Here is a 26016-nt window from a genome sequence, read left to right as displayed (position 1 = left end):
TCTTCCCTAAATGAGTGTGCACAGCTGTGTATGTGTAAGTAATGAGTGTGTAGAGCGATGTGTTTTTTCTTAGACACAATTTTCTTTCTCTCAAAAGCGCCAGGACAACTGCTGCACTTGGTCAGTACTTGAGCGACGCTGCTCTAAGTTCTCAGTTCAAAGCTAATGCCGTTAAGCGTTATTACGTCATGAATACTTGACAGAACTTCTCTGCTGGGTTTTTTTAAGTCTTCTTCTTCGGGATGTTTTGGGCTGAGCTAGGGTTTGAACCCAGGCCTACCTGATCGTAAGCCCATTTCTTCCTTCTTTATGACACAGTATTTTAGAAGTTGAAAGGTGAAAATAATAAAACATAACAGGTTTACAAATCATATGGAAATCAGTTAATATCACTAAAAATTGCATAAAGAAGCACTGACAAAATTATAGACATTTATATACAAAATATCTCCTCACCAACGTGTATGCTCTGGGCAATATAAAGGTTTGAGAAATAAGGATTTGTACTGACAAGAGCCAAATTCCATGTAAAAAACCAAGGAAAAACAGGGAATCAGAAAACCCTGTCTTCTTCCAATTACTAAAATTTATACTCATAAGACTGATAAAAGTCTGCAAGTAGCAATTATTAGTCGATTTTCAGTTTCTAAAAATATTTTATTAAATAACTGTTAAATATGATTTTTACAAAGCCAATTGCATAGAAAAAGGTAAAAATGTTCATGTTCCCAAAACTTTCTATGCCTTTTGTCCATCATCTTCTTGTCAGCTGCTCTTACTCAGAGAGAGCTGGTACGGAGGGACAGAGCTGAGATGTCCCAGTTTTATTTCTCATCAGGCAGGAAGGGCACACACCTTGCAGAGACTTAGCCTGTCTCCAGGTAACAGCCGCCACACAGAGCTTGCTTCAAGGTTGGCTCACCTGTCTGGCGGCCATCAGTTTCAGGGAGGAGAATCTCACATGGCTCAGGAAGAGTTTAGAAGCTGAACAAGGTTTTCAAGACATTTCAAGTAATAGGCATTTAGAGGAGTTTCTTCTGAGTTTGAGAAAGCTGAGAGAGAAAAATAAGAGTATGGAAGAGTAAGTTTATTAAATTTAGTACTGTACTTAAAAACAGACAGAATTTGTATTTATTTTTTATTTATAGTTTAGCCAAAAAGTATAAACAAAAATCAATACACCTCCATAATGGCTGCCATTACCTATAACCCCAAATGAATGCCTTGCTTTCTATGCTACTATTTCATTCCTCCGAATGCACAAATTCTAACATGACTACCTCTAGGAACTCATGGTCACAGTGAGAAACAAACCAAAAAAATCCACAAACTACTTATAAAAAATCAGACTATAAAAGCACAAATTAATAACCAACAGATTTAGTACAGTACAAGAAAGACACAGTACAGCTCCTTAGCATAAAAAGTGCTCAAAGAATAATGCTCACTGAAAACCGGTGTCACTTAAAATGAAAAATGAACTGTGAAAAGAAAACCCTGCCTCCTATCATGATCACATCACAGGGCTGAGAGGATAGAAGGGCAACTCGATCTATTCTCGGAAGACTGTAATTCAACTCCCTGATGTTAGATCAAAGTTTTCTGTTCAAGGTCAATTCTAATTGGGCCCAGTTCTTATCGCCTCAGAACACATTACCACATGGTGGTAACCACTGGCAAAGGAAGTTTAGTGCATGAAAAAGAAAATGAACTGGAGAAAGATCAAAGACATGTTTTAAGAAACTATATCTCAAACCTTCATCTATCAAAACAATTTATTATTTAAAAAGGTGTCATAATGAAAAGCATGGACCAGATATCAGCACATTTTTATAATGCTTCAATAAAAAAGCTTCTCAAACATCAATGTAGAAAACTGTCTTCTTGTTGTGAACTATCCAAACAATTCATTAATCAGAGAATTCACTTAATAGCTTCCAAGTTTCAGTGTAATCTCTTCCATAATAAAACTTACTTTTCTTTGCTAAGGAATATGCTTCATCCACTCTTCTTTTTATTGATGGATTTTTCAAAGTGGTTTTTGCCTGCAGATAACACAGAGCAATCCATTAATTAGATTTATGCCCATAGGCTACGGATCAGGTACTACAATATTTGTGCGGCCCCCGCTGACCACAGCCCTAAGCAGAATATTACCAAGTGTAACGATGGACCCAGGGAATTAGGAATGGGCATATCCCACTGTGCCGTCCCACATCCTTCCCTCCCTAACTCGCCTCTTTCTCTGCAGCTCCGTGTGCTTCTTTCCCTGCCCTTCCCTTGGCCCCTTCTCCCCTAATATCAAGTCTTAAAGGAAGACTCAGTCTTGGTTTCCATATTTCACATTCCCCAAAACCCCAGATTTCCGACGAAGTATAACACACAGTACCGGCCGGTCAACGAATATTCACTAATAAGTAACTGCAAAGTGTCAGCTCCTGTGCTAAGCCCTCGGGGTACACGGTGAAGTGACTGCGCTGCCTCTGGCCTCGTGCACACGGCTGCCGCCCGAGGGGGGGACGAGCAGCACACAAGGGACAAACGGCCAAGAGCACCATTCGGGGATGGTGTGCATCCCAACACCGGCTGGCACTTGCCGCTATTTAATTGCTAGATATACAAGGGCACTTCTCTCAGAATGAGATGTCTGCAATGAAAGAGAAGCCCAAAGGCCAGAGAGAGCAAGTGCAAGTCGGCACCTGCTGATGGCTCCCTCGGGGCTGGCCCTGGGCTGCAGCCTCACAAGAACCAGGTTTTCTCAAAACTCAGTAACGGCACATGCTAGACAAAGAGGAATCACACAGCCGGATAAACTTCATTATCTGGTTTTATTTCAGGATGCGTTTTTCCTTAATACATCTTTTAGCAGAAACGATCTATACTAACATTAAACCAATATGCCAAATCAATTTATATTGACAGGGAAAATTCACCCAAAAGAGACACCCTTCTGAAATCAGACATCCTGTTGATTAAATGAAAAAGATTTCAAGTGATGGCTCACTAACTGTAAAAATGCACAAGGCAACAATGTCTTTGAGTTCATTTTTTCTCTCTTGCTGATAGTCCTCCGGCATCCCTGGCTGCAGCCTCGGAGCCTTGGTGTTTGCCCCTGGCTATAACAAGGACTTTAAAAACTGACCTTTTGATAATTGTGAATCAGAGCCCAAAGCGCCGCTGCTCCAATCCTCTGAGCATTTTGACTCTCACTTTCCAGACAGGCAGCTAGCACACCAATGACTTTTTCTAATAATAAACACATTAGGAAAAAAAGTTCAGTCCCAGACATTACAACATATTCTGATCTTGGACTAGTTCAGATACTCCCTTTTTCCCCACCAGAATACATACAAAGTTGGTATCACCAGACTAGAGCAAAAACAATCTTGTATACCATGTATGGGAGGATAACCTCAAAACAAACTATTTTCACGACAGGCATAGAATAGTCAGGGAAGCTGTGGCAGCCTAATTTTTTTGGCCCTAATTCAACAACGGCACATTCATTTAAACAACAATAGTGCAGAAGTAAGTAATTACACAAAGAGTTGTATAAATGAGCTGTTCGATTATAGCTCACATTTTGGTGTGCAGGAAAACAGGTTTGCTCTTATGATAAATTATAAAGACTATTATAAGAACATCAATAGCATGGGTTACTATATAAAACAATAATCAAGAAATACAAAATTAGGTAAGCCTTTTAAAGTAGGACTAAACATTTTGGAGAAATGTTTTTGTGTATGTGTATGTCAGAGGAAAAAGTGATTTAAAGGCACAACAATACATGAGATATGTCCCCTTTTTGCAAAGCTAGCCAGAGTATGAAATCAAGACTTACAAATTATCTGCAGCAGTCTACTCATTTTAAGTAAAGATGCAAAGAAGTCCAGTCCCAAGTAAACTGTCAGGGTGTTTCAGACCAATATATGAACCTATCTTATTACTTATTTTTATATATCATTAAATTGTATCAAATTATATTTCCTCTAAAATGTGTGTTTAAAAACATGTAGCATTCTTAAGGGTTGGTAATGGGAACTCTCTCTGTATGTAAAACCACTCCCCACTCCACTGGATGCATCTAATTACACTGTAACCTGGTTGAGGGCAAAGTGTGTGTCTGCTCACTGATGAATATTCCAACCACAGTGCCAGTTTATTTTAGGGGCTCAATAAATACCAGCTGGACAAAAGATTCCATAATCAAAGCAACAAAAATGCTGTTTCAGTAATTCTATGTAGTTTTTAAAGAAATTTTAAGGAATTTTAAATCTTTTACAGGAAAAAAAAAAAAAGAAAGAAAGCTGCTCCATAAAGTAACTTCTGTACATTGGAAGGACCGTGTGGAAGGAACATACGGGTGCTGAACCTTCCTGACAACTAGCCCCTACTCCTTACCACCTCCTCTGCATTCCCTAGTTTTCCCTTGCTTTTCCTGTACCCTAACTTTCCCACAATGAGCCTATATAAATAGTTATCTGATGAAATTCGTTATGTGAGGTTGTAGTTGGCAGCTGGTTCTCTTGGGGCACATTATGAAATGAAAGGGTGGTTCCCATGTGTTTCTCTAAGTATCATCAAGTGATATTTTTATATAGAGTACTAAACACTCAGAACATATAACCCATAAGCTAAGTAAGTTTATAATAACTCCCTCGACTAGATACTATCTCTTAAGCATTTTTTTTAAAGATTTTATTTATTTATTTGAGAGAGAGAGAGTGAGAGTAAGAGTGAGAGAGAGCACAAGCAGGGCAAGGGGCAGAGGGAGAAGGAGACTCCCCATTGAGTGGGGAGCCCGATGTGGGGCTCAATCTCACAACCCTGGGATCATGACCTGGGCCGAAGGCAAATGCTTAACGACTGACCCACCCAGGCACCCTTCTTAAGCGTTTTTAATAAAGTACATATATAGATCAATTAATGTGGTCCCTAATGATGATGCAACTGGGATCAATTTAAAAAAAAAAACAAAAAACATTGTGAAATATAGCATGTATAGCAAAAAAGGCACATTAAACATTTTTAAGTTTTACTAATAGGCTGTCCATCAACAGATGAAAGGATAAAGAAGGGGTGTGTGTGTGTGTGTAATGGAATATTATGCAGCCATCAAAAAATGAAATCTTGACACTTGCAACAACGTGGATGGAACTAGAGGGTAATTATGCTAAGTGAAATAAATCCATCAGAGAAGGACAATTATCATATGATCTCACTGATACATGGAATTTAAGAAACAAGGCAGAGGATCATAGGGGAAGAGACAAAAAAAATGAAACAAGACAAAACCAGAGAGGGAGACAAACCTTTAAGAGATTCTTAATCACAGGAAATAAACTGAGGGTTGCTAGAGGGGAGAGGGGTGGGGGGGATGAGGTAACTGGGTGATGGACACTGGGGAGAGTATGTGTTGTAATGAGCACTGGATATGATATAAGACTGATGACTCACAGACCTGTACCCCTGAAATAAATAATACATTATATGTTAATTAATTGAATTTAAATTAAAAAATTTTTTAAAGTTTAACAGGTATGAAGTGAGCACCCACATACACCTATAAATAACTTCAAAAGAATAGATAACAGTAAAATGTAGCTAGTAAGTAGGAAATGAGTTTTAAATACTTACTACCTTTCTTCTAATGTAATTGAGTTAATTACAAATTTAGGGATGTCATATTGTTAGCTTGAAATCAGCTATACTGAGTATTTACACCATGAATATCAACAAATCCAACAAACCAGAGTTGAATTAATGGTAAAGCTGAAAGAGGTTTGTTTTATGACTATATTTTGCATAAAGGTGAGAAATAGTTTTAACAGTGTATTACAAATTAGATTTAATGACAATACATTGATTGGGAAAAGAGCTGATTGGGATCCAATTTCATTTGTCAAATCATGATGAAACTGCAAACACAGACTGGCTACAGATACAAGAGTTTTTTCAGCAAAAGTCTCCCATGTCATGCTCCCACGTTGGGTTACATATATATTTATAGAATTTGTTATTATTTCAGATCTTTTAATTTTTCACTTTCCTATCTTCTGCAAACATTCCAGGCTTGTCACTTACTTATCTAAATATGGCATAAATAAATTTATCTTTAAATCTGTGTTTTATACTTCCAACACCGGAAGCCTAGGCAGATGAGTTGGTGTACTTCCCCCGCTGGTTCTGACTCATGTTGCCAGGGTCCTGCTGTGCTTGGTCACATTTAACCATACCCTGGTTAATCCTTCTGAAAACCTGTGCAGGTCCTCTGAGGCCCAGTATGTGCTTGTCCTCCATCCCTCGGAGGGGCACGATGCCTCTGCTAAGCACCCAGGGACACTGTCCATCGAGGTCACAGGCCACTCAGGCTCTATGCCTCTGGGGTACAGAGCTGTGAGGAGCAGTCTGTGTGCCCATTCTCACACTTGTTTTTCTTTTCTTTATAATCACTTAGGTAAGGGTTGGGGGACCAATTTAATTCTGATCCATCCTTCTCCTAAGAGGTTAGCTCTTTGGAGTTCCACGTTAACACAAACAAGATGGCCCATAAACTCCCCATCCTGGACACTCTTGACTGTTGTTCCCTGACTCCTTGGCATGCCTGAACAAAAGCCGAGCATACCATGTTGGCAAATGTCCTTGAAACAAAAAATATACATAGTTCATATATATATTTTTGTGTCTCTAGCCGCAAACCTTCAATCAAAATTGGCCTGGGAGTTTCCCACTATCTTTTCAGTTCTTTGATTTTTTTTTTAAGGTTAATTTTGATATATTTTATCTAGCATAATTTTATTGTTTTCAGAGGAGTCCTTGCCTGAAATTACCAGAAACAAGGGATAAGCCCTCCCTGTGGATCCCCAAGTGGAAATGGGAGGCGGTGCCCCTGACATGCCTTCAGAGGTCCACAAGAAACTGCACGGGCGCTTCTTCCTGTCCCTGCCTTGGAGGCCCCTGATCTCACATCTCTGGGGCTAAGGAAGCTCCTTCTGACCAGAAATTTGTCCAACTGCTTTAAGCTACAGAGGAAGAGACAGCATGGTTATTACAAAGATATGCTAAAAATAAATCCAGAGGGAAAATGTAGACTTCTCCTTGAATTCCCGAAGGCCCATCCTTTTTCCAACTCTCAATAATAAAACTGCACTGACTAGTCCCAAAGAAAAACTTCTTCTGAGAACAAGGAGTAACTAACAGGTGACAGGCCTGGGGACACATACCTCACATGTGCTATCCCGCTGCCCCACGGGGTGGGCCTGTCATTAGCCTCACTCTACCCAAGCGAGGACGGGGCGCGCCCCGCGGTGCCCCACGGCAGCTACGGCACCGCACGGAACCACCACAGCGCCCCACGGCACCCCACAGCGCCCCACGGTGCTCCACGGCGGCCCACAGTGCCCCACGGCGCCTCACGGTGGCCCACAGCGCCCCCACAGCACCCCACGGCGCCCCACAGCGCCCCACGGTGCTCCACGGCAGCCCACGGCACCCCACGGCGCCCCACGGCGGCCCCACGGCAGCCCACGGCGCCCCAGGGTGCCCCACGGCAGCTCACGGCGCCCCACGGCACCCCCACGGCGGCCCACGGCACCCCCACGGCAGCCCACAGCAGCCCACGGTGCCCCACGGCGCCCCACGGCAGCCCACGGCGCCCCACGGCGGCCCACGGCAGCGCACGGCACTCCATAGCAGCCTGCAGTGTCAGTGGAGGAGCTACAGAAAAGCGGAGCTCAGATCCACAGTTCACTTCGCGAAGTTGAAAGCTGACCGGGCTTCTACAATCTCTCCCTGTTATTTCCAACAATTCCATAATTACCAGAGAGAATCACCACTGCATACACAGCAGGACGCAGGCAGAATCACTGCCACTCACTTAGAAAACTCCACATGTCATAGGAAAACACCGCTAAGAAAGATTAAGTAAAAAACATGAACGGAAAACAGAATTAATCTATCTGGAGCATCTACCATGTACCATAAATGGTACTAGACACTTGATGTGTGTTTATAAACGGATTTCTACCAAAACTCAGAAAGGAAGGATTATTTTACAGATGTAGAAACTGGACCCAGGGCAGCTGCCCCAGGTGATGCTCGAGTGAGCACCTAAGGGTTGGCATCCAACACCAGGTGCGTGGAGGTCTAGAAGCCCACCTCTTTTTTTTCCCCCAAAACAATGCAATGTAACCTTATAAAACCCCCTCCCTATTCACACTCTCCTCACAGAAACAGCACATGGTTGCAGAAACAGAGCTTTCCATTTCCCTCCTTCTGCTTCAAATTTTTTTCTGAATCCTCACCTCCATCTGTCCTACATCTCAGAGAATGCGGTCTCTGTAAGGCTAATTTCACCATTTGGTCTTGGGTTCTGAATTCTCCTGCCTGCTCAGGAGCTCTCTCAATCGGAGAGCTGAATACTCACTGAAGCGCTCACTAGTGACAGGCACAACTCCAGATGCTGCAGATAAACATGAAGAAAAGAGACAAAGGCCTCTTGACCTCGTAAGAGCTAATGTTCTAGTGTGGGCAGACTAGGAATAAACAGATACACGCTGAAAACATAGTATCTCAAATGTTGATAATGCTATGGAGAAACATAAAACAGGCAGAGGAGATACGGAGTGAGCGGGAAGGAGAGGAAGCAGGAAGAAGGATGTGGGGACTATCCTGTTGACAGGTGGGCCTGGAAAGGCTTCACTGAGACAGAATCTGCTCAGAGACCTAGGGGAGTGAGGGGAAGAGAGACGGGAGCAGTCAGGATGAGGCTGGGGAGCGCCCACTCCATGCTCCTCCTCCCTGCTACCTCCTGGATCCAGTGTAACCACCAGTGGCAAGACCTGTTAACCCCAAGAAGATTCCCGGCAGCCTGGAGGGCTGGAGCCACGTCTGGTTCACCTCTGAGGACAGGATCACACCTGCTGATCCTCTACCCTCCTACAGTGATGCCTAATAAATATCTGGCAAATTATTTATAAAACAATTCTGTGTTGTAATCTGAATGGAATACTCGAGGAATGACCACATGTATAAACAGATGCCTGTGTATGTGTGTGTGGTGTATAATGTGAATACTCACCATTAGCCAGGATCTTGGGCTTGTTGGCAGGACTGAAGCAGATGTTATGAAAGATAAGAAGTGGTATATAAGGGCTGCTCTTATGCTTATATTTGCTCATCTCTGTAAGTAAGTCTAAACAGCCATCTAGCCTCAGGATCATTTGTTGCCCGTCTTCTCCAAATGATATATTCAGGAGTAACTTCAACCAAAGAATGGTCAGATTACTGAGATGCTTATTTCCTCCTTTTGGCAACGTTAGAGATAGAAAGTTCTGTAAGAAGTTACTCTGTGGGTAAATAGAGAGAATATTATTTTCTTCCTGAGTTTTTTCATTATTTTCCTTGTCCCTTGGAGACCAATTAGCTAGAATTCTGCTCTTCTTTTCCACAACTTTAATTCCTCCTTCCTCCTAACACCTACCTTCCAAATATTCCATCTATATTGTTTCCAGGTATAAGTGAGTAAGTTAAGGAGAACAAAATAGTGCTCAAATTTTAATTCTTACTAATTCTTTCCTGATAATGGGTAAAGTAAATACATGCAGTCAACTCTTAATTATTTAGGATGGATAATTCAATTTGGGGATTATTTCAGGCCTCCTGAGTTTTCTCTTTCTGTCTGCCTTCTGGCAATTTTGCTACTCATTAAAAGCTATCCTATGGGGAGGCAAAAGAAACAAAACCCAAATCAGTCTTGGATACCAGTTAACAACTCTAGTAGTACTGAAGAGATCTGAATCTAAGCGTTCTTAAAACTAAAAAAAATCTATGTGTACATTTTATATTCACTTTACCCTAACCGCTTATCTTCACAGATAATTTCTCATGGCTACATGCCATTCTAGTAAACTTAGAAATGAATACCAAAAATATCAGATAGATATTTTGATCAGGGTACAGAAATATGATCACTGAACTTTCATAAATGTCCAGAATATCTCTCATCTCTCTCCTGCTTAATAATCTATTCTGGCCTAGTTCCTGGGTTCTCCTGCACCTAAGTCAAGATGTTGGCTTGAATCTATAAGGTAAATTGAACACTTTTATATAGGACTCTGAGTCTAAAAATGAAATGATACGGACGTGGTAAATCACTGTACTGTACACCTGAAACTAGTATTACCTTGTATATGTTAATTAACTGGAATTTAAATAAAAACTTAAAAAAATAAAAAAACAAAAATGAAATGAGCTACAGAAATATTAGCAACATAACCCAAGCAACAAGTAAACTGTGAAACTACATGTGCACTTCGCACTGTACTTGCCATCACTCACAGCTACTTCTCATCGCTCAGTCCAAATTAATGCTTTTTGGATTTATCCCTTGCCTTTTCCGTTCAGCTCGATTCTGCCATGATATTGGAGATTTGGAGTTGACACTAGTGATAAAATATATGGCAGCGCCTTAAATTACAAATATGCTATGGGCATCCCTTCTTTTTGCTAGAGCTAAAGGTGCTTTCAGACAATTTCTCTACTAGACATGGTGGAGAGAAACCAGACGTTTTAGAAGCTCAGCTGCACAACAGTGCTGGCTACACCTTCTAATGCCTCCAGATGAGCAATGGAGAGCTGTAACCGTAGTGCGGCTCCGGGGTTGCCTAATTAGAGCAGAGGAAAAACAACTTGACTGACCGCACCTGAAACAGAGTCCAATGAGTATATACCAAAATACGCTTGAGCACAGTAACAGCCGGAGAGTGGAAGACACCTTCAAGATCATGTTGTTTAACCCGAGAAGTTTACAAATGAAGCTGAAGGAGAGAAGGTCTCCAGCTCAAAGTCACATGTCAGACCCGAGATTAGCAGTCATTTGGGAGTTCCTAGTCTACGTTACCCACGTGCTCTACAGGGAGGGGGCAGGAAGCCCTACCCCTGCCTGCGCTCCCACACATGTGCAAATGGCACCACACAGCCAGCTGGGCACGACTTCACATACATATCCAGCCTGTGCCAGCAAATAAACAGCTGCTTCTGGTGGGAGTGGTGGGCCCCTGATTTTCACCTTTTGCCAACTTACACAGTGTGAGTACTCCTGCCATGACTGATTTCAAGATAGCAATGTGATGTCAATTGGGTCACAAAATTCCTGAAAATCAGCAACGACACTCATGAGCCAGCCTGAGTTAGCTCCAACACACCGCTGAAAAGATCGTTCCTTAGTCATAACTGCTATTTATTTGGAGATTGCAGTCAGAGTGGGGTTTTTTGGGGTGGATGGGGGGTGGGGAGCTGACACAGTAAAGGAAAAGGAGACTAAATTCTTAGGAATGCTGTCAACTTTCATAATTTGTCTTGGCTTCCATGTAAAAGAAACAGAAACAAACTACTATGTACTAGTAAATAATAGATAATGTGATCATATTCACATCTTAAAGGATCTTCCAAATTAGGGATTCTGTTCATACATATCTAAATATAATCTCACTGAACATGTGTATTAGAATTTATTTAACTCATTCAATCCCTTGTGAAGTACCCTAGGTTAAAAGCAGTGAGAAGAAGTCAAGTTTTGGCAACGGAGTCCCAGAGGACTGATAACATCACCTATTATGCCATAAAGAAGTTAAGTCTAAGTGGGGAGAAGTGGTTGTGGTTTCACACACCGTTTTGACAATGTAAATTGAACGGAAATTGTTACTACTCAATTTGGTCTACATAAAGACCAATACATTACTTTTATGATCTCAAATAAATGTAAGACAGCTGTCTTTCTAAACCCCTCATTTCTGAGAAAGATAAAATATAATCCAGAAGCTAAGAAGATAAACGAAAAGGAAATGGAATGATCATACTCTAGCTTGTCACTTTTCATGTGTCATCTATCAACTGGCTTTAAACAAAGTAAACCTTCTGAATCCTTTTACAATTTTTTAAAATACAATGTCTTGAAATCATAATAATTTAATCCTAGAAATTGAGTTCTAGATTTTTCATACATTTTCTCAATTAGAAGGATTATTTTACTATCTTTTTCAAGATATGAAGGGGATGCCTGGGTGGCTCAGCCAGTTAAGAGTCTGACTCTTGATTTTAGCTCAGGTTGTGATCTCAGGGTCATGAGATCGAGCCCCACGTCATCAGGCTCCAAGCTCTGTGGGGAGTCTGCTTGAGATTCTCTCCCTCTCTTTCTGCTCCTCCCCTCACTGTCACACGCACTCTCTCTCTAAAATAAATAAATAAATCTTTTTTTAAAAAAAGATCCGAAGGAAAAAAAAGAAGAAGAAGATAGCAGGAGGGGAAGAATGAAGGGGAGGGAAATCAGAGGGGGAGACGAACCATGAGAGACTATGGACTCTGAGAAACAAACTGAGGGTTCTAGAGGGGAGGGGGGAGGGGGGATGGGTTAGCCTGGTGATGGGTATTAAAGAGGGCACGTTCTGCATGGAGCACTGGGTGTTATACACAAACACATGGAACACTACATCAAAAACTAATGATGTAATGTATGGTGATTAACATAACATAAAAAAAAAAAAGATACGAAGGACAGATTAAGTACTTACTTTCTGAATTATTCCTTTACAGTCATGAGATAAGGCCAGATTTGAAAGAAACATAAAAACCATCTGCTGAACGGCAGTGTTCTCAAGAGGCATCTGGGAAGCCAACTTCAGGATACACCCCATCAGAGATGTGGCAGGGGCTCCTCTATACGCAGCTTGAACCGGATACTGTCCACAACTCGACCAACAAAGAGAACTGCAACCTTAAAAAAAACCAGCCTATCACAATGTCTTCTTAGTTTCACTAGTTAAAAACTCTAAGTAGTGAAGTGTATCTGTCCATCAATGACTTACCCACTAACCTATGAACTGCAAATTGGCACTAAAGGCTACTGCTGATGTCTACATTCAGCCTAATGGATTTGCCATCCTCACTGAGGGTCTAATGATCTCCATGGGGCATATTAAAATACTAAGTTTATTTTCTTTTTAAAGAATAAAATATGCGTAAGAAGTTTTTAAACAGTTCCTTAAAAAGACATCTAAATAAAGACTTGTGTAGAAGAACAGAATTTTAGAAACTGGATATAACTTGGTCTAATGTCTTCATTTTACAGAAGGAAAAAAAAAGGGGGGGGCACAGTAATCCTGGGGCATGGGCAGATAAATGGTAGCAGCCATGTGTGCTAAGTAAGGGCACAGCCTCAGAGAAGCCCATGACCTGCTCAGAGTGACACAGGTCATAAGCAGCAAGAACCAGCAGTGGTCAACTGGCTTTCCAGAGTCCAGTGTTTTCTCAGTAAATTAAACAACCATATGGATTTATCATGGGAGTAAAACCATCATAAAATAATTAGAAATTCATTTTACTGTAGTGTAACATAAATCTGAAGTAAATTAACTTGTGAAAGTCCATGCAAGGAGGCCAGCTTATGTATAACTAGATCAGAATCAAATACATTCTGCAAAATAAAGTCATAAAAGGCAAGTAAACACAAATAACATAGTGATCTTTCCTGTATTCACACTGTAGAGCAGTATCCAAATAGCAAGGTTTCTATTAAATCCATTAAATGATCCTTGAAAACAAACCAGATAGGAAAACAAAAGGTTTCTTCCTCAATTTAGTAACCTAACCACAATCTCATATTTACATCAATTTTAAGTATAAAAGTAACATAGATTATAGTTTCAAAAGACTTAAAATATGTTTCTTTTGCTCAGTGTTTAGCAACTGATTTTTTTTCCCTGCTTACTTCCCTAAACCCTCAGCTAAGGCGTGAAGGAGGGTGAAGAAGGACAAGGCGCAGATGCACCGGGCGGACGGTCTACTGCACTGGCCGTGCTGTCAGGGCTGGTGAGCTGGAGGACGCAGCCGCAGGAGACTCTCCAAGCAGAAGTAAGAACAAGAAAGTCAGTGACAGAATGAAGACAAGGAAATTCTGTGCCATGGTGCGCTCCATACACTACAGTGAAAGTTCAGGCATTAAGAACCTGAAAGTCTGTTTATGTCATCGGTTCCTGCTGGTGAAAGACAAGCTGAGTGAGCTCCAGAAATGGACAGCCCAGAGCTGGGGTGGAGGCCCATGTCTGACCATCAAGGAATAAGCTACCCTAAGCACATGGTAGTGATGAGATGGACTCCGAACTGTTTTGAGTTCCACTCCTTTCTCTGCATATCTTTCGACATCTGGAGAACCCAGCTGCTGAGCAGCTGAATGGTAGCTAGAAGAAAGCATGCGCACTTGCTGACCAGACCCTACATGTATGACCCCGAGTTTTCAAGGGGAAATGAATACCGCCAGCAATCCTACTTCACCTCCACAGTGGGTTTGCTTTCCCTCGGCTCAAACAGCTACTTCACACCTCCTCCTCTCTTCTCAAATCACCTCCACCCTCACCTTTGCTCACTCTTGGCTGTTGGGCTCTAACAATGCACGGCCCTTAGCAGCTTCTCAATAAAACACCTGTTAAAGGAATGAAAAGAGGTGTCCCAACGACATCAGTTATCACAAGGTCAACTGTTTCCTGCTTCTCACCTTTCCAAACTTTCCAGTTTCCACCACGCCAGCTCCCACTCTAGAGTCTATAAAAGTTTTAACCTTTACTTGGTTTTTAAGGTCTTACATCATAATTTTCACTCTCTCAATTTCCTATTAGATTCAATTTCCCACTGCCACACAACCAAGCAGGTTTCTCCCTCTCTATTCCATGAGCTGTCTAATGACTCTTCCTATCTCAACAGACACATACTGAAGTATCTTACAGGACCTATGAGAAAACTTCCCTCTAAACAACACACGCTCTGTAAGTAGAAGAAACACTTCAAAATAGGTATTTGTTTTTCCAGCCCACTTTAACAATATTATTATATAAAATTAGTATTTTAGTATATTCCTGAAAGGCAGTATTGGGATCTATTTACCATTTGGAAAATTTGCAGTATAGACACAAAGTAGCTGCAGGGCAATTTGCATCAATGAATCATCCATCAAAAGCCAAGGCCAGAGAGAGTGCAAGACAGGAACAAGATGAGCTTCAAGAGCTGCTTCCTGTTGTGAAAAGGAAATACAGACAGCATTAGTCTGAATATATGAAAATATAAAATTAAAATCAAGTAAAAAAAAAACCAAACCTGTTATAACATAAGGAGACAAAAACTGAATTTATCTTTGTTCTGGTTAGTGCAAGCTGGCATCAGAATCCTGCAGATGGATTCAGCACCTTGCCCAGGACTGCCCTGACCATGAGCCGAACCAGCCTCAGGAAGTCCCTTCAACACCGGGGTGGCCACAATACACAGCTTAGGTAAAAAACATTAAAGAAACAGCTTCTAAACATGTAACTTAAGCAAGATGATGATACCTCACTACACTGAACAAACTCTTATACTCTAATAAACTCTAAATATTCTGATACGGTTAAGAAATGGAATTTTCTGGTTAAGTAAACATTCTGATCAGTTCTAAGTTCTCTCCTCCACCTTCTCTCTCCTCTGTATGTATGTGTGTGTATACTTGTCTGGTAAGTCTGGATAGATCAGAAGTAGATTACTGTTTGTAAATAATTTGAATATCATAAAATTTAGTTAAAACAATATGTTACATCAATAAATTCTTCAGTAACTCATAGTCTTTATTACAAAGATCAGTTACCCCCAAGACAATATTATGTATACAATCTGTTTGCAGTAAATGCAGCAATTGCTTAAGTGAACAGGAATTACCAGGCAATTTATAGACCCATGTGCTCACATGTGGGTATTTATATAAATACACATACCCTATCCAATTTTATGCAGCATTAATGGCAGAAGAGAGTGGGAAGTTATTCCCAGTGTTCAACCCTCTCCATAAGCTTTAAAGTCATTCCCAGTGTTATTCCCAAAGTTATCCACCCCTCCCCACTGTCCATAAGCTTGGAACAGAGCCCTATGATTATAGAGAAAACAGAAACAATTAGGTACTCTGTCATTCTGTTCACCTAGTTTATCTGTATTTCCATCCACTCATCCTTCCTGCCCAGAAGTGAGGAATAGGTGTTCCTCTTTTGTTGGAGGTCAGAAAGTCCATCTGTGTTCTGAAACACAGCCTCCCCACCTCCTCAGGGATCTTTATCCATCAATTAGTTCTTCTCTTCCTGTCTCTTTAACGAGTCCCCAGTTTGCTCATTTCTGCTTATATTCAAGCAGTTTACATGTTAGGAGAAACCAACATACTGACTAACTACTTGTAATGCTATGTCTTAAATTATTAATGCTGCTGTTCACGACTAAGCTTCTAGAAAGAGTACTCTTATTGCTGTCACTTCCCATCTCTTATTGAATCCTCAGCTTACTTCAATTTATTTTCTGTCTTGATGGTGCTAGCAAAACCACCCTCAGCACTGTGGAATCTATTAAAGGTCTGTTCTTTCTTCATTTCCATGCAGCTCTCTACCCAGGAACATCTTCAAACTCTCTCCAGCACTCCTTTCCCAGTTGTTTTCTGCCTCCTCTTAAATAGTTATAGTTTCCACAGATATTTTCATATATAGTCTCTTGGGAAATTTCAACAGTTTATACTGATAATTCCTAATACCCCCAACCTATATCACCACTCAGAGCCCCAGACCCTTGTAATCTACTGATTACCAGTCCTTTTCCCCCTGGATGTCCCAAAGACACTTTACACTAACATGTGTAAACCCAAACATTATGCTCTCTCATGCCTACACTCTGCTCTGTTATGTGTACCTGCATTAAAGTAGAGCCTGGAAATCATTCTACATTTCTCTTTTCTCCTCAGTGTCTCCCCACCCTCCTTCCCTTCTCCACCTGCCCCAGCTGGGGTCTCATCATCTCCTGCCTACTACAGTCCCCCACCTCTAATCTTGCCTGTTGTTCATTTACCTCACAGCTACCACGATCTTCCCAGTATGGAAACTCTTTAATGTCCCATGTGTACAGATACTAGAGCGAGGTAGGCATGGGTGATTTGCTGAATTAACCATAAGAGTACCTTACAATTAGTACTAGGAGCATCTTATACTCCACAGGTAAGTTGGAACAGGAAAAGAAATTAAGAATCTTTGCCCCAGAGGACTATATTTATACTCAAGAGTCATCTAAATACTCTTCTTCGAATTTATTCCTTATTAAAAAAGTTAGAAATGTAGAAATGCTTTGACTTATTGAGAGATTACACTGTCATAGATGGTTAATGTGATACAAACGTGAACACTAAATTTATAACTAGTACCCAGCTAGCATCTCATAAATCTGTATAAGCAGATCCTACCTGGAAAGTGTTCCAGGGTATTCCCAGTGTAAAGTGTCATGGATTAATATCAACTGCATCCAGTCACAAGCACACTATGTAGCATAAGGGATCACAAATTTAGTAAATGACACCTCCATTTTGAGTAAAAAGTTCATACATTGGGAATTTCAGTGAAATGTATAAACACTTAATTCCCATCAAATTGTTTTGAAATGTAAATTGCTAGTAACATGTCTCGAACAAATTAACATAGCCTAAGGAATATGTTCAAGACATTCATATTCCAGATGTTTTTTCCAGTTTCATCCCAAGTAAAAGCAAAAAAAGGTAAGAACTTCTTTAAAAAGGAAGCTCCTATAATTTATCTTTCTCTTATTCATTTGCACAGTATTTCTGTGTGAAAGCTAGTGCTTCAAAAGTGTTGTATCACTATGACAAAGCAAATTAAAGAGTTCAAGACACTATATCCTATGTAACAGTTACTAACACAGTATTTTAAATGACAGCACCAATAGGGCGCCTGGGTGACTGGCTCAGCCAGTTGAGCAGCGAGCTCTTGGTTTTGGCTCAGGTCATGATCTCAGGGTCCTGGGATTGAGCCCTATGTGGGGCTCCCTGCTCAGCAGGAAGTCTGCTTGAAATTCTTTCCCTCTGCCACCCCTCTCCCCCACGCACATGCATGCTTGCAAGCGCACGCTCTCTCTCCCTCTCTCTCTGGAATAAATAATTATTTTTTTAAAAATTATGAATGAATGAACAAACAAACAAATAAATAAATAAATAACAGCATCAGTGCTCACAGACACAGCAAAACACCTCAGTGGTTCCCAGGCAGAGGGGCTGAGTCAAGGGGCACAGGGAGCCAGCAGAGCTGGCGGTGAAAAGCCTCCCAAGGTGAACAGGGCCATGCCCAGTGACAGCAGTAAGCATTTTCTACCCAAACAGGAGACACGCTCCTCTTCTTTCCTATGGACACAGACACCACCACTTATTTCCTGGACAGCTACCTGGCAACTGCCTTTGAAAGAACATAACCATTCACTCCATCTTAGTAAAATACAACGGAAATGCATAACCATAGAGAAAGAAGCTCAAGATTGCTTTAGCTTCCAGAAGTTTCAGGGATAAAGTTTAAAATGCTGACATAAACAAGAAATGTCTTCAATGTTGAAGAATAACAAGGTATATCCATTTCTATGAATTAACACTGACTTTAAGGGCCAATCAATTGTGCATCTAAAAAAATCTGAAGTTTTTCATGTTTCCTCCTATATTATCTCATATAAAAATTAAACTGTTTAATGGCAGCATTACTATCAAAATTTTGAAACATCGTTCTACTTACTTTACATTCTTCATTTTGATAAAGACAGTTTCTTAGAAGCTGCATGGCAATGCTTAACTCTTTAATAAAACCATCCTCCTGTTTAAAGAAAAAGCAGTTTAAAAATGTGAACACAATGGCATATTCCACTTTTTCTTTGCAGCAATTCCTTCTGCTTTGGGTCACATTACAATGCAGGTGCCAGGCATGCTCTCCTTGCACCTGACCACCATAACTTTAAGGGGACTGACAAGCTAATGATCTCTGAAAGATGACCATATCTCAAGAAGCGCATCTGCCATGGAAAAGTTATTTCTGTTCTATCAAGCATGGAGGAACTGAGATAGATAATAGGCTCCATGTTTCATCACAATAAAGTAAAGCAGGTACTGACTGGTTTTCAATCATATCAGGTGTTGGCTGACTTTCTGAATGATGAAGTAAAGAACCTTTGCCTAGAGAAGAAAAAGGAAAAGAGGCAAGAAAAGAAACTGACAAACATGTAACCCCCTGCAACAATAAAATTATTAAATAAGACTTTTTCTTGGTTTCTTATCAAATGCAAGAGAAAGTAGTTATTACACAGGTCGCTGCTATAATGGCCTTAGCTTTATACATATATATGTATACTTACAAATTTACAAATACATATGCACTCATCTTCTAAATATGCCTGTATGGCAGATTTCTTTTTAACAATTATTATTACCATCACTATTATATAAAAACTGTGTTAACTTGAGCTTACATGAGCATGCATTTTGAACATGAGTCCGGTAAACTCAATGCTAGAAAGAGACATTCAAAAGTCATGGAAGGAATAAACGGAGATTAGGAATACCAGCTCTACAACCACCCAGCTACTGGCCTTCTCAGTCCCTAGCTGTATGAGTGTGTTGGACTTAGTGTTCATGAGATAACAAATATGACATGCTCACAACACTGCCTGGTATATAGAAAAGCTCAGTAAGTTATATCTCATTCCTAGGAAATCCATGCTTGCTTTGAGGAAAACACCTTCTTTTGTAGTATAAACAATTTATCTGGTAAAATATCATACACACTTCAAAATGCTTATAATAACAAAAACATGTTAATACATAAATCTCATTTTAAGATCTTTAAGTGAAAATTAAGTCTCTCTCTCTCTCTCTCTCTCTCACACACACACACACACACACACACACACACACACACACAACCCCAAGCCCAAAGTTGCTAATGCAGAAATCCCTTTATCTAATCTATACCTCTCTTCCAAATCAGGTACCCATTTGTACCAAATACTGATGTCATTTATAAGTATAGGAAATTGGAGAGATGGTCCCTAGGTCACTCCTTCATCCACCCAGATGTTTGGAATTCAGAGTTACCTGTTTCTTTAGGGCTGCTTTCCCAGGCCTGAGAGAATCTAGGTTCAGTTGTGCATTAATGTGCTTCATCTGCTCCATGCAGCTGTCTATTAGATCAGCTAAAAGATAAAATTGGAAACAATCAAAAGAATATTCCATTCCCAAATAAGTTGAAATCACATATAACAAAGTCTCCAAAAAATAATGCTTTATATTTCTGACCAACTTCATTTTGATATTTTCAGTGAGAAATTAACAAATCAGAGAAAATAAAGAGAACTATAATGTTTAACAATTCCAATGTTTTCAATTTAGTATGATACTCCCAAAATCTACTTTATGTTTTGAGGCATGCATAATTCGCTTTAATAGCACATCACAATTGAAATTACTAGACATGATGTTGCTGTTATTCTCTTTAACTCTAAGACCTGTGTTCCTGGATTACAGATGAAAAATCACAACACTCTAGAAGGGAAATTTATGTGAAAATACACGATCATCTAACACTGTTGTTATTACTATCAAAACTATGTGGTTTTTTTTTCAACTATGCAATATGTGTTTGTGGTTACAATATTTAATTATTATGAAATGGAGTGATGTGTTACTTCTTAAAGTTTCCCCAATAGGGGTGCCTGGGTGGCTCAGTCAGTTAAGTGTCCCACTCTTGATTTCGGTTCAGGTCATGATCTCAGGGTTGTGGGATTAGCCCCGCATTGGGCTCCATGCTCAGCATGGAGTCTCCTTATCCCTCTCCCTCTGCTCCTCCCCTCGCTCATGCTCTCTCTGTCTCTCAAATAAATAAGTAAAATAAAAAAAAAAGCTTCCCTAATATTTATATATTCTCTAGATTAAGAATCATTACTCAAAAAATAATCTACATACATAATCTTTTCATTTTAAAAGTAATACATGGTTACTGTGTTTCTGTATGAGAAAAACTCTTTAGTCATGAGACTATAAGTTCTTTACATTTTGAATCCAAAGGAAATTAAAATAAACAAGCAGTAAAATATATGAATTGACAATATGCCATAAAAGTTAATGAGTCATGTGGCTCACCTTTCAAAGCATGTTTCTGAGCCCTTCTACTGACAGCCAGAAGTGACATCAATGCATTTGCAGCAACTCTTTTCAGGACATCCTTGGAGGATCTTCCTTCATAGCACTGCAAAGAATATATATCAAATTGCCTTGAAGAAAACTTAATCCGGAGCAAAACCATTGTGAATAAAAGATGCGGTGTATTTAAAAGGTATTGCTAGGTTTCAACTACTCCATGAAATTCACTGGAACTTGATAAATCATTAAGATTTGAGACTGAGAATGCTCTGTGTGAAAAGGACTGTAGAAGAAACTTACAATATGGAAAAGAGCAACAATCATTCTCAAAGGCTCATCACGTAAAGGAGAAACTGTGCACTTACTCAATTTCACCAGGGAATGTACGTACATTTGTGTAACTTATTAAAAAGGGCCCTCAGAAAACTGATGAATAGGAAAACTGCCATCAAATTCCTCCTATCTTCTTCTTGAGACACAACCCCTCCCCCTCAATTTCCACCCAATATACCCCTGTACCTCAGGGGATGTGGTTCTTTCCATCCTGCATTTCTACAGTCACATTTATCTGTTATATTACATGTTTTTCAAAAAAAATATTATTTCTTAATTTTGTTGACTTACGTACATTTTTTTTTAAAAATCACTTGTAATTTTGAAAATACTAATATTTTGGTATGTTTCTTTTATATAGTTGATATTTGTAAGTTAAAAAATTTTTTATCAAAAATTTCAAATATGTACAAGAGTGAAGGAAACAGAATAACATACACTCTCTTTTTAAAAATTTTGGGCTGAACTATTTCAAGTAAATACTAGATATCATATAATGTCATATTCCAGTATACATGACCATAAAGCCATTATCATGCATCACATATTTAATAATTTATTGGTATCAACCTAATATCCAGTCCAAATTCAGATTTTCTCTTTTGTCTCAAAAATGTCTCCTTATGGGGCGCCTGGGTGGCTCAGTCGTTAAGCGTCTGCCTTCGGCTCAGGTCATGATCCCAGGCTCCTGGGATCGAGCCCCGCATCGGGCTCCCTGCTCCGCGGGAAGCCTGCTTCTCCCCCTCCCACTCCCCCTGCTTGTGTTCCCTCTCTCGCTGTGTCTGTCTCTGTCAAATAAATAAAATCTTTAAAAAAAAAAAATGTCTCCTTATGGTTGGTTTATTGGAATCAGCACCCAATAAGCCCTCACATCCTACCTGTATGTCTCCTAAATCTAGAACACTTGCCATTTTCACACCTCCCAACCCACCCAACAGGGTTTTTCATTTCGTTCCCTTCATATTGTTGAGTTGTTGAATAAACCTGATCAGTCATCCTACAGAATGCCCCACATCCTGGGTCTGTCTGCTTGCTTCCTTGTGATGATCTGAACTTGTCTTCTCTGCTCTGTGTTTCTCATTTACTGGGTACTGTAGTTCCAAAGGCTTAAGTATATTCAGGTGAAATCTTTTGTGATAAGATTCTCACTTGGATATACACATAAAGTTTAATTACAATTTCAAAGGGTTCGTAAATTCCAGTGTAAGAACTAGAAATTCCTGGGGGGGAAATCGGAGGGGTAGATGAACCATGAGAGACGATGGACTCTGAAAAACAAACTGAGGGTTCTAGAGGGGAGGGGGGTGGGGGGATGGGTTAGCCTGGTGATGGGTATTGGGGAGGGCACGTTCTGCATGGAGCACTGGGTGTTATGCACAAACAATGAATCATGGAACACTACATCTTAAACTAATGATGTAATGTATGGGGATTAACATAACAATAAAAAAATTTTAAAAAAAAGAACTAGAAGTTCCTCATATGATTTCTAAATATTAGATATAATTCACATTTGTAGTTTTTCCTTCTATTAGTAATTTTCAATGATCCAGTTTTATAATATCACATTAAAATTAAGCTCAAAATGATACAGTTTCACATAAAATATACTATAGCATACACAGATGCTGACTGGCTGATACTCGACAATGTGACCGTGGAGGAGCCTGCAGGGTTGGGGAGGCCCTTCCAGCCCCACCACCAGGGGCAGTGTGATTCCATCTTAAATATCTCCCTTAGGCTGCTGCCTCTAACCAGGCAGGTCCCTATTTGGCCAATGAGTTAGATATTAAATGCCCAGACCCAGGGATGCTTGATAAAGATCACGTTAATGTGACCTTGAAGACGGTGGGGAAAAGGCGGAAAATTATTTAGGATAATGAATATGCTTGGAGTATAATCAGTATAGTTAACTATGAGCATCCTAATTTGCCTATAAACTTAATCTTCACCACTAATAAGAAAACTGCTCCCCTATACACACCCTCATTGAACCTGCATGCATTAATGTTTTGAGGAAAACCAAAATGATCTCATTGAAATATATTACTCATCTACTCTCTACAGCAATGAGGGAGAAAAAAAGAGATAAGAATTCTAGGGAAACAATTGTGCACATAAATGTCTTTTATTCCCTCATGAAATCTCACTGAAATGATAGAAATGGGATTAAACACCAAGTCGGAAGACACACTCACTCACTCACACAAGTCTAGAAACTAGAAAGCAGATGGATGAATAGCAAATGCAGTAGCAGGCTTGAGAAGGCAGAATACCACCCCCGTCCATACAATGAATTGCAAACGGGTGAGGAAATTTAGCACCAGGTACCCCTGGAAGTGATAACAAAGGAGGATTATTTGAAAAATCTCTGAGAACCAGTTTGATGACCAGATTTTGCCCACGACCCACCAATCTCTGCATAGCCAAGCCACTCTTCCTCCCCACCCCTTCCAAGAAGCTGCAGATTTAGTCTCTGGAGAAGCTGAACTAAAGCGTTCTAAACTGGCAAAGAAGAGGCATATTTGCGGGTGAGGGTATTACACTGAGAACAGGAAGGATTAAGTGAAATGTGCAAACTGATTTCTAAGACCCCTGCTCTCTCCCTCCTACTTTGTGGCAAAACACTTGGCAGCTGGGTTTTCACCTCCAAGCAGGAGATCAGAAGATTCTTCTCTCGGGAACCTGACAAGCTCAAGAAGGCAGGCCACAAAAGGCGACGGCCAAATGCCCTTACATAGTACAGCTTTCAGTTGACAGGCTCCACTCTGATGCCCAGGGCTTCCAATCTGCTTCAGATCTCCCAGTTTCAAATGCAGCAGACAACCAAGATTACCAGATACGTGAGAAAAGCTCCTAACCAGAACACAGAAACCAAAATAAAGAGTAAAAAAAGAAGAAAAGAGAAATTATGTAAGAAGAAAACTTAGTAAGAGTTCCAAACACATAGAACACACAAGGTAGAGAGGATGTCAGTTAAGTGAAGGAGGAGTTCAGATGGAAAGAACCATCACGAGGGGCACCTGTGTGTAGTCAGTTGAGCTTTCGACTCTTGGCTTTGGCTCAGGTCGTGATCTCAAGGTCATGAGACTGAGCCCCGTATCAGGCTCCACACTCAGCACAGAGAATGTCTGAGATTCTCTCTCCATCTCCCCCTACCCCTCCCACTCCTGCTCTCTCTCACTCTCTAAAATAAATAAATAAATCTTTAAAAGAAAAAAAAAAAGAAGCAGAAGAACCCTCAAGAGAGCCCAGCACAATGGATTAAATAGACCCCACCTAGAAACCTCATCTGGAAAATATCAAATGCTGGAGATAGAAAAAAATTCTTAAAACTCCCAGGGGAGAGAAAAATCATAATGGCTTCAGCCAGAAATCATAATGGCTTCAGATTTTTCCACAGTAACATGAGAAGTTAAAGGGAAGAGACAAGGCCTTCTCAATTCTGAAGTGAATGACTTCTAATCTAGACTCCTCACTAGACTAAAATATAAATTTAATGTAAGGTTAGAAAAAGACTCAGATGTCTAGATCTCAAAAAAGCCTCTTATGCACCTTTACTCTGGAAGGTACCAGACAACAGAACTCTATCCAAAGGAAGGCGGGAACCAAGAAAGGAGAACATGGGAGACATGAGATCGAAGGAAAAGCAGAGAGGTAAAGGAATTCCCCAGGAAGAAGGTGAATGGAGATCCTAGGATCACACTGGGCACCATGCAGGTAAGAAGGAACTGGGAGTGATTTCTTCCAGAACATGAAGCTGACATAAGTTCTGTCATGTCTGAATAAACTGAGAGGACATTCGATTGCTGGCAAAGAGCATGGAGTTTACCAGTGATAACAGAAAACTCAGCAAATTTAAAAATAATACAATAATTATCTCTAAGGAAAAAGGAAGCTGTGAAGTTCCACTGTGTCCAGCATTTTCACAGACTGACCACCACATGCTGCCTCCTCTCTAGCCACCATGAAGACACAGGATAGCAGGGAAAGGAGAAGGGAGCCCACTGTGGCCAGGTAGGGCCGTGGGGCCCAGAAAGGGAACTCAAGTCTCATGTTCCAAAGCAGGAAGTCAACAGATAATGTTTAAAATGGAATAACCAAGGGGCGCCTGGGTGGCTCAGTCATTAAGCGTCTGCCTTCAGCTCAGGTCATGATCCCAGGGTCCTGGGATTGAGCCCCGCATCGGGCTCCCTGCTCAGCCAGGAGCCTGCTTCTCCCTCTCCCACTCACCCCTGCTTGTGTTTCCTCTCTAGCTGTCTTTCTCTCTCTGTCAAATAAATAAAATCTTTAAAAAAAAAAAAAATGAATAAATAAAATGGAATAACCAAGATAGAGTAATACAAGCATGTTAGAGACATGGAAGGGAAATATAAAACAATCAACTAAAAGAGGTATTCATAGTTGCCTCTAAGAAGAGGGAAATGAAGGAAAAAGACAGAAGTCTTCCACTTTGGATACGAAACTTATAAACCTGTTTGGCACTCTAAAATGTATACACAGAAAAACGGATATGAAAGCCAAAAACTAAAAACAAACAAAAAAGAAATAAACAGGATTAACATCTGGTAAATCCACCTACTGTTCAACATATACTGAAGGTTAGAGCAGAGGATTTAATTTCTACCATTTGCCATGCAGCACTTATTACAGACTGAAGAGTTGTTCCGAGC

The 26016-nt window shown here is 40.3% G+C and overlaps 1 protein-coding gene across 4 annotated transcripts in view; it reads right to left on the bottom strand.

Annotated features, from left to right (window-relative positions):
- Positions 1 to 644: 644 nt before the first annotated feature.
- Positions 645 to 26016, bottom strand: part of RTTN (rotatin) — a 149281-nt gene continuing 123909 nt past the window's right edge. For all 4 annotated transcript variants that reach the window (XM_036109120.2, XM_078060178.1, XM_078060179.1 and 1 more), the window contains 9 exons: positions 21011 to 21116; positions 19967 to 20064; positions 18615 to 18692; positions 14935 to 15061; positions 12570 to 12772; positions 9080 to 9347; positions 3143 to 3246; positions 1976 to 2045; positions 645 to 1052 (listed from right to left, as the gene is read on the bottom strand). In XM_036109120.2, coding sequence (XP_035965013.2) covers positions 967 to 1052; positions 1976 to 2045; positions 3143 to 3246; positions 9080 to 9347; positions 12570 to 12772; positions 14935 to 15061; positions 18615 to 18692; positions 19967 to 20064; positions 21011 to 21116 — 1140 coding nt within the window. In that variant the 3' untranslated portion in view covers positions 645 to 966. The remainder of the gene's footprint in view (positions 1053 to 1975; positions 2046 to 3142; positions 3247 to 9079; positions 9348 to 12569; positions 12773 to 14934; positions 15062 to 18614; positions 18693 to 19966; positions 20065 to 21010; positions 21117 to 26016) is intronic.

Source organism: Halichoerus grypus, chromosome 13 (assembly GCF_964656455.1).
Source record: "Halichoerus grypus chromosome 13, mHalGry1.hap1.1, whole genome shotgun sequence".
NCBI classification, from domain to species: Eukaryota; Metazoa; Chordata; class Mammalia; order Carnivora; family Phocidae; genus Halichoerus; species Halichoerus grypus.
This window is presented reverse-complemented; position numbering and strand designations above follow the sequence as displayed.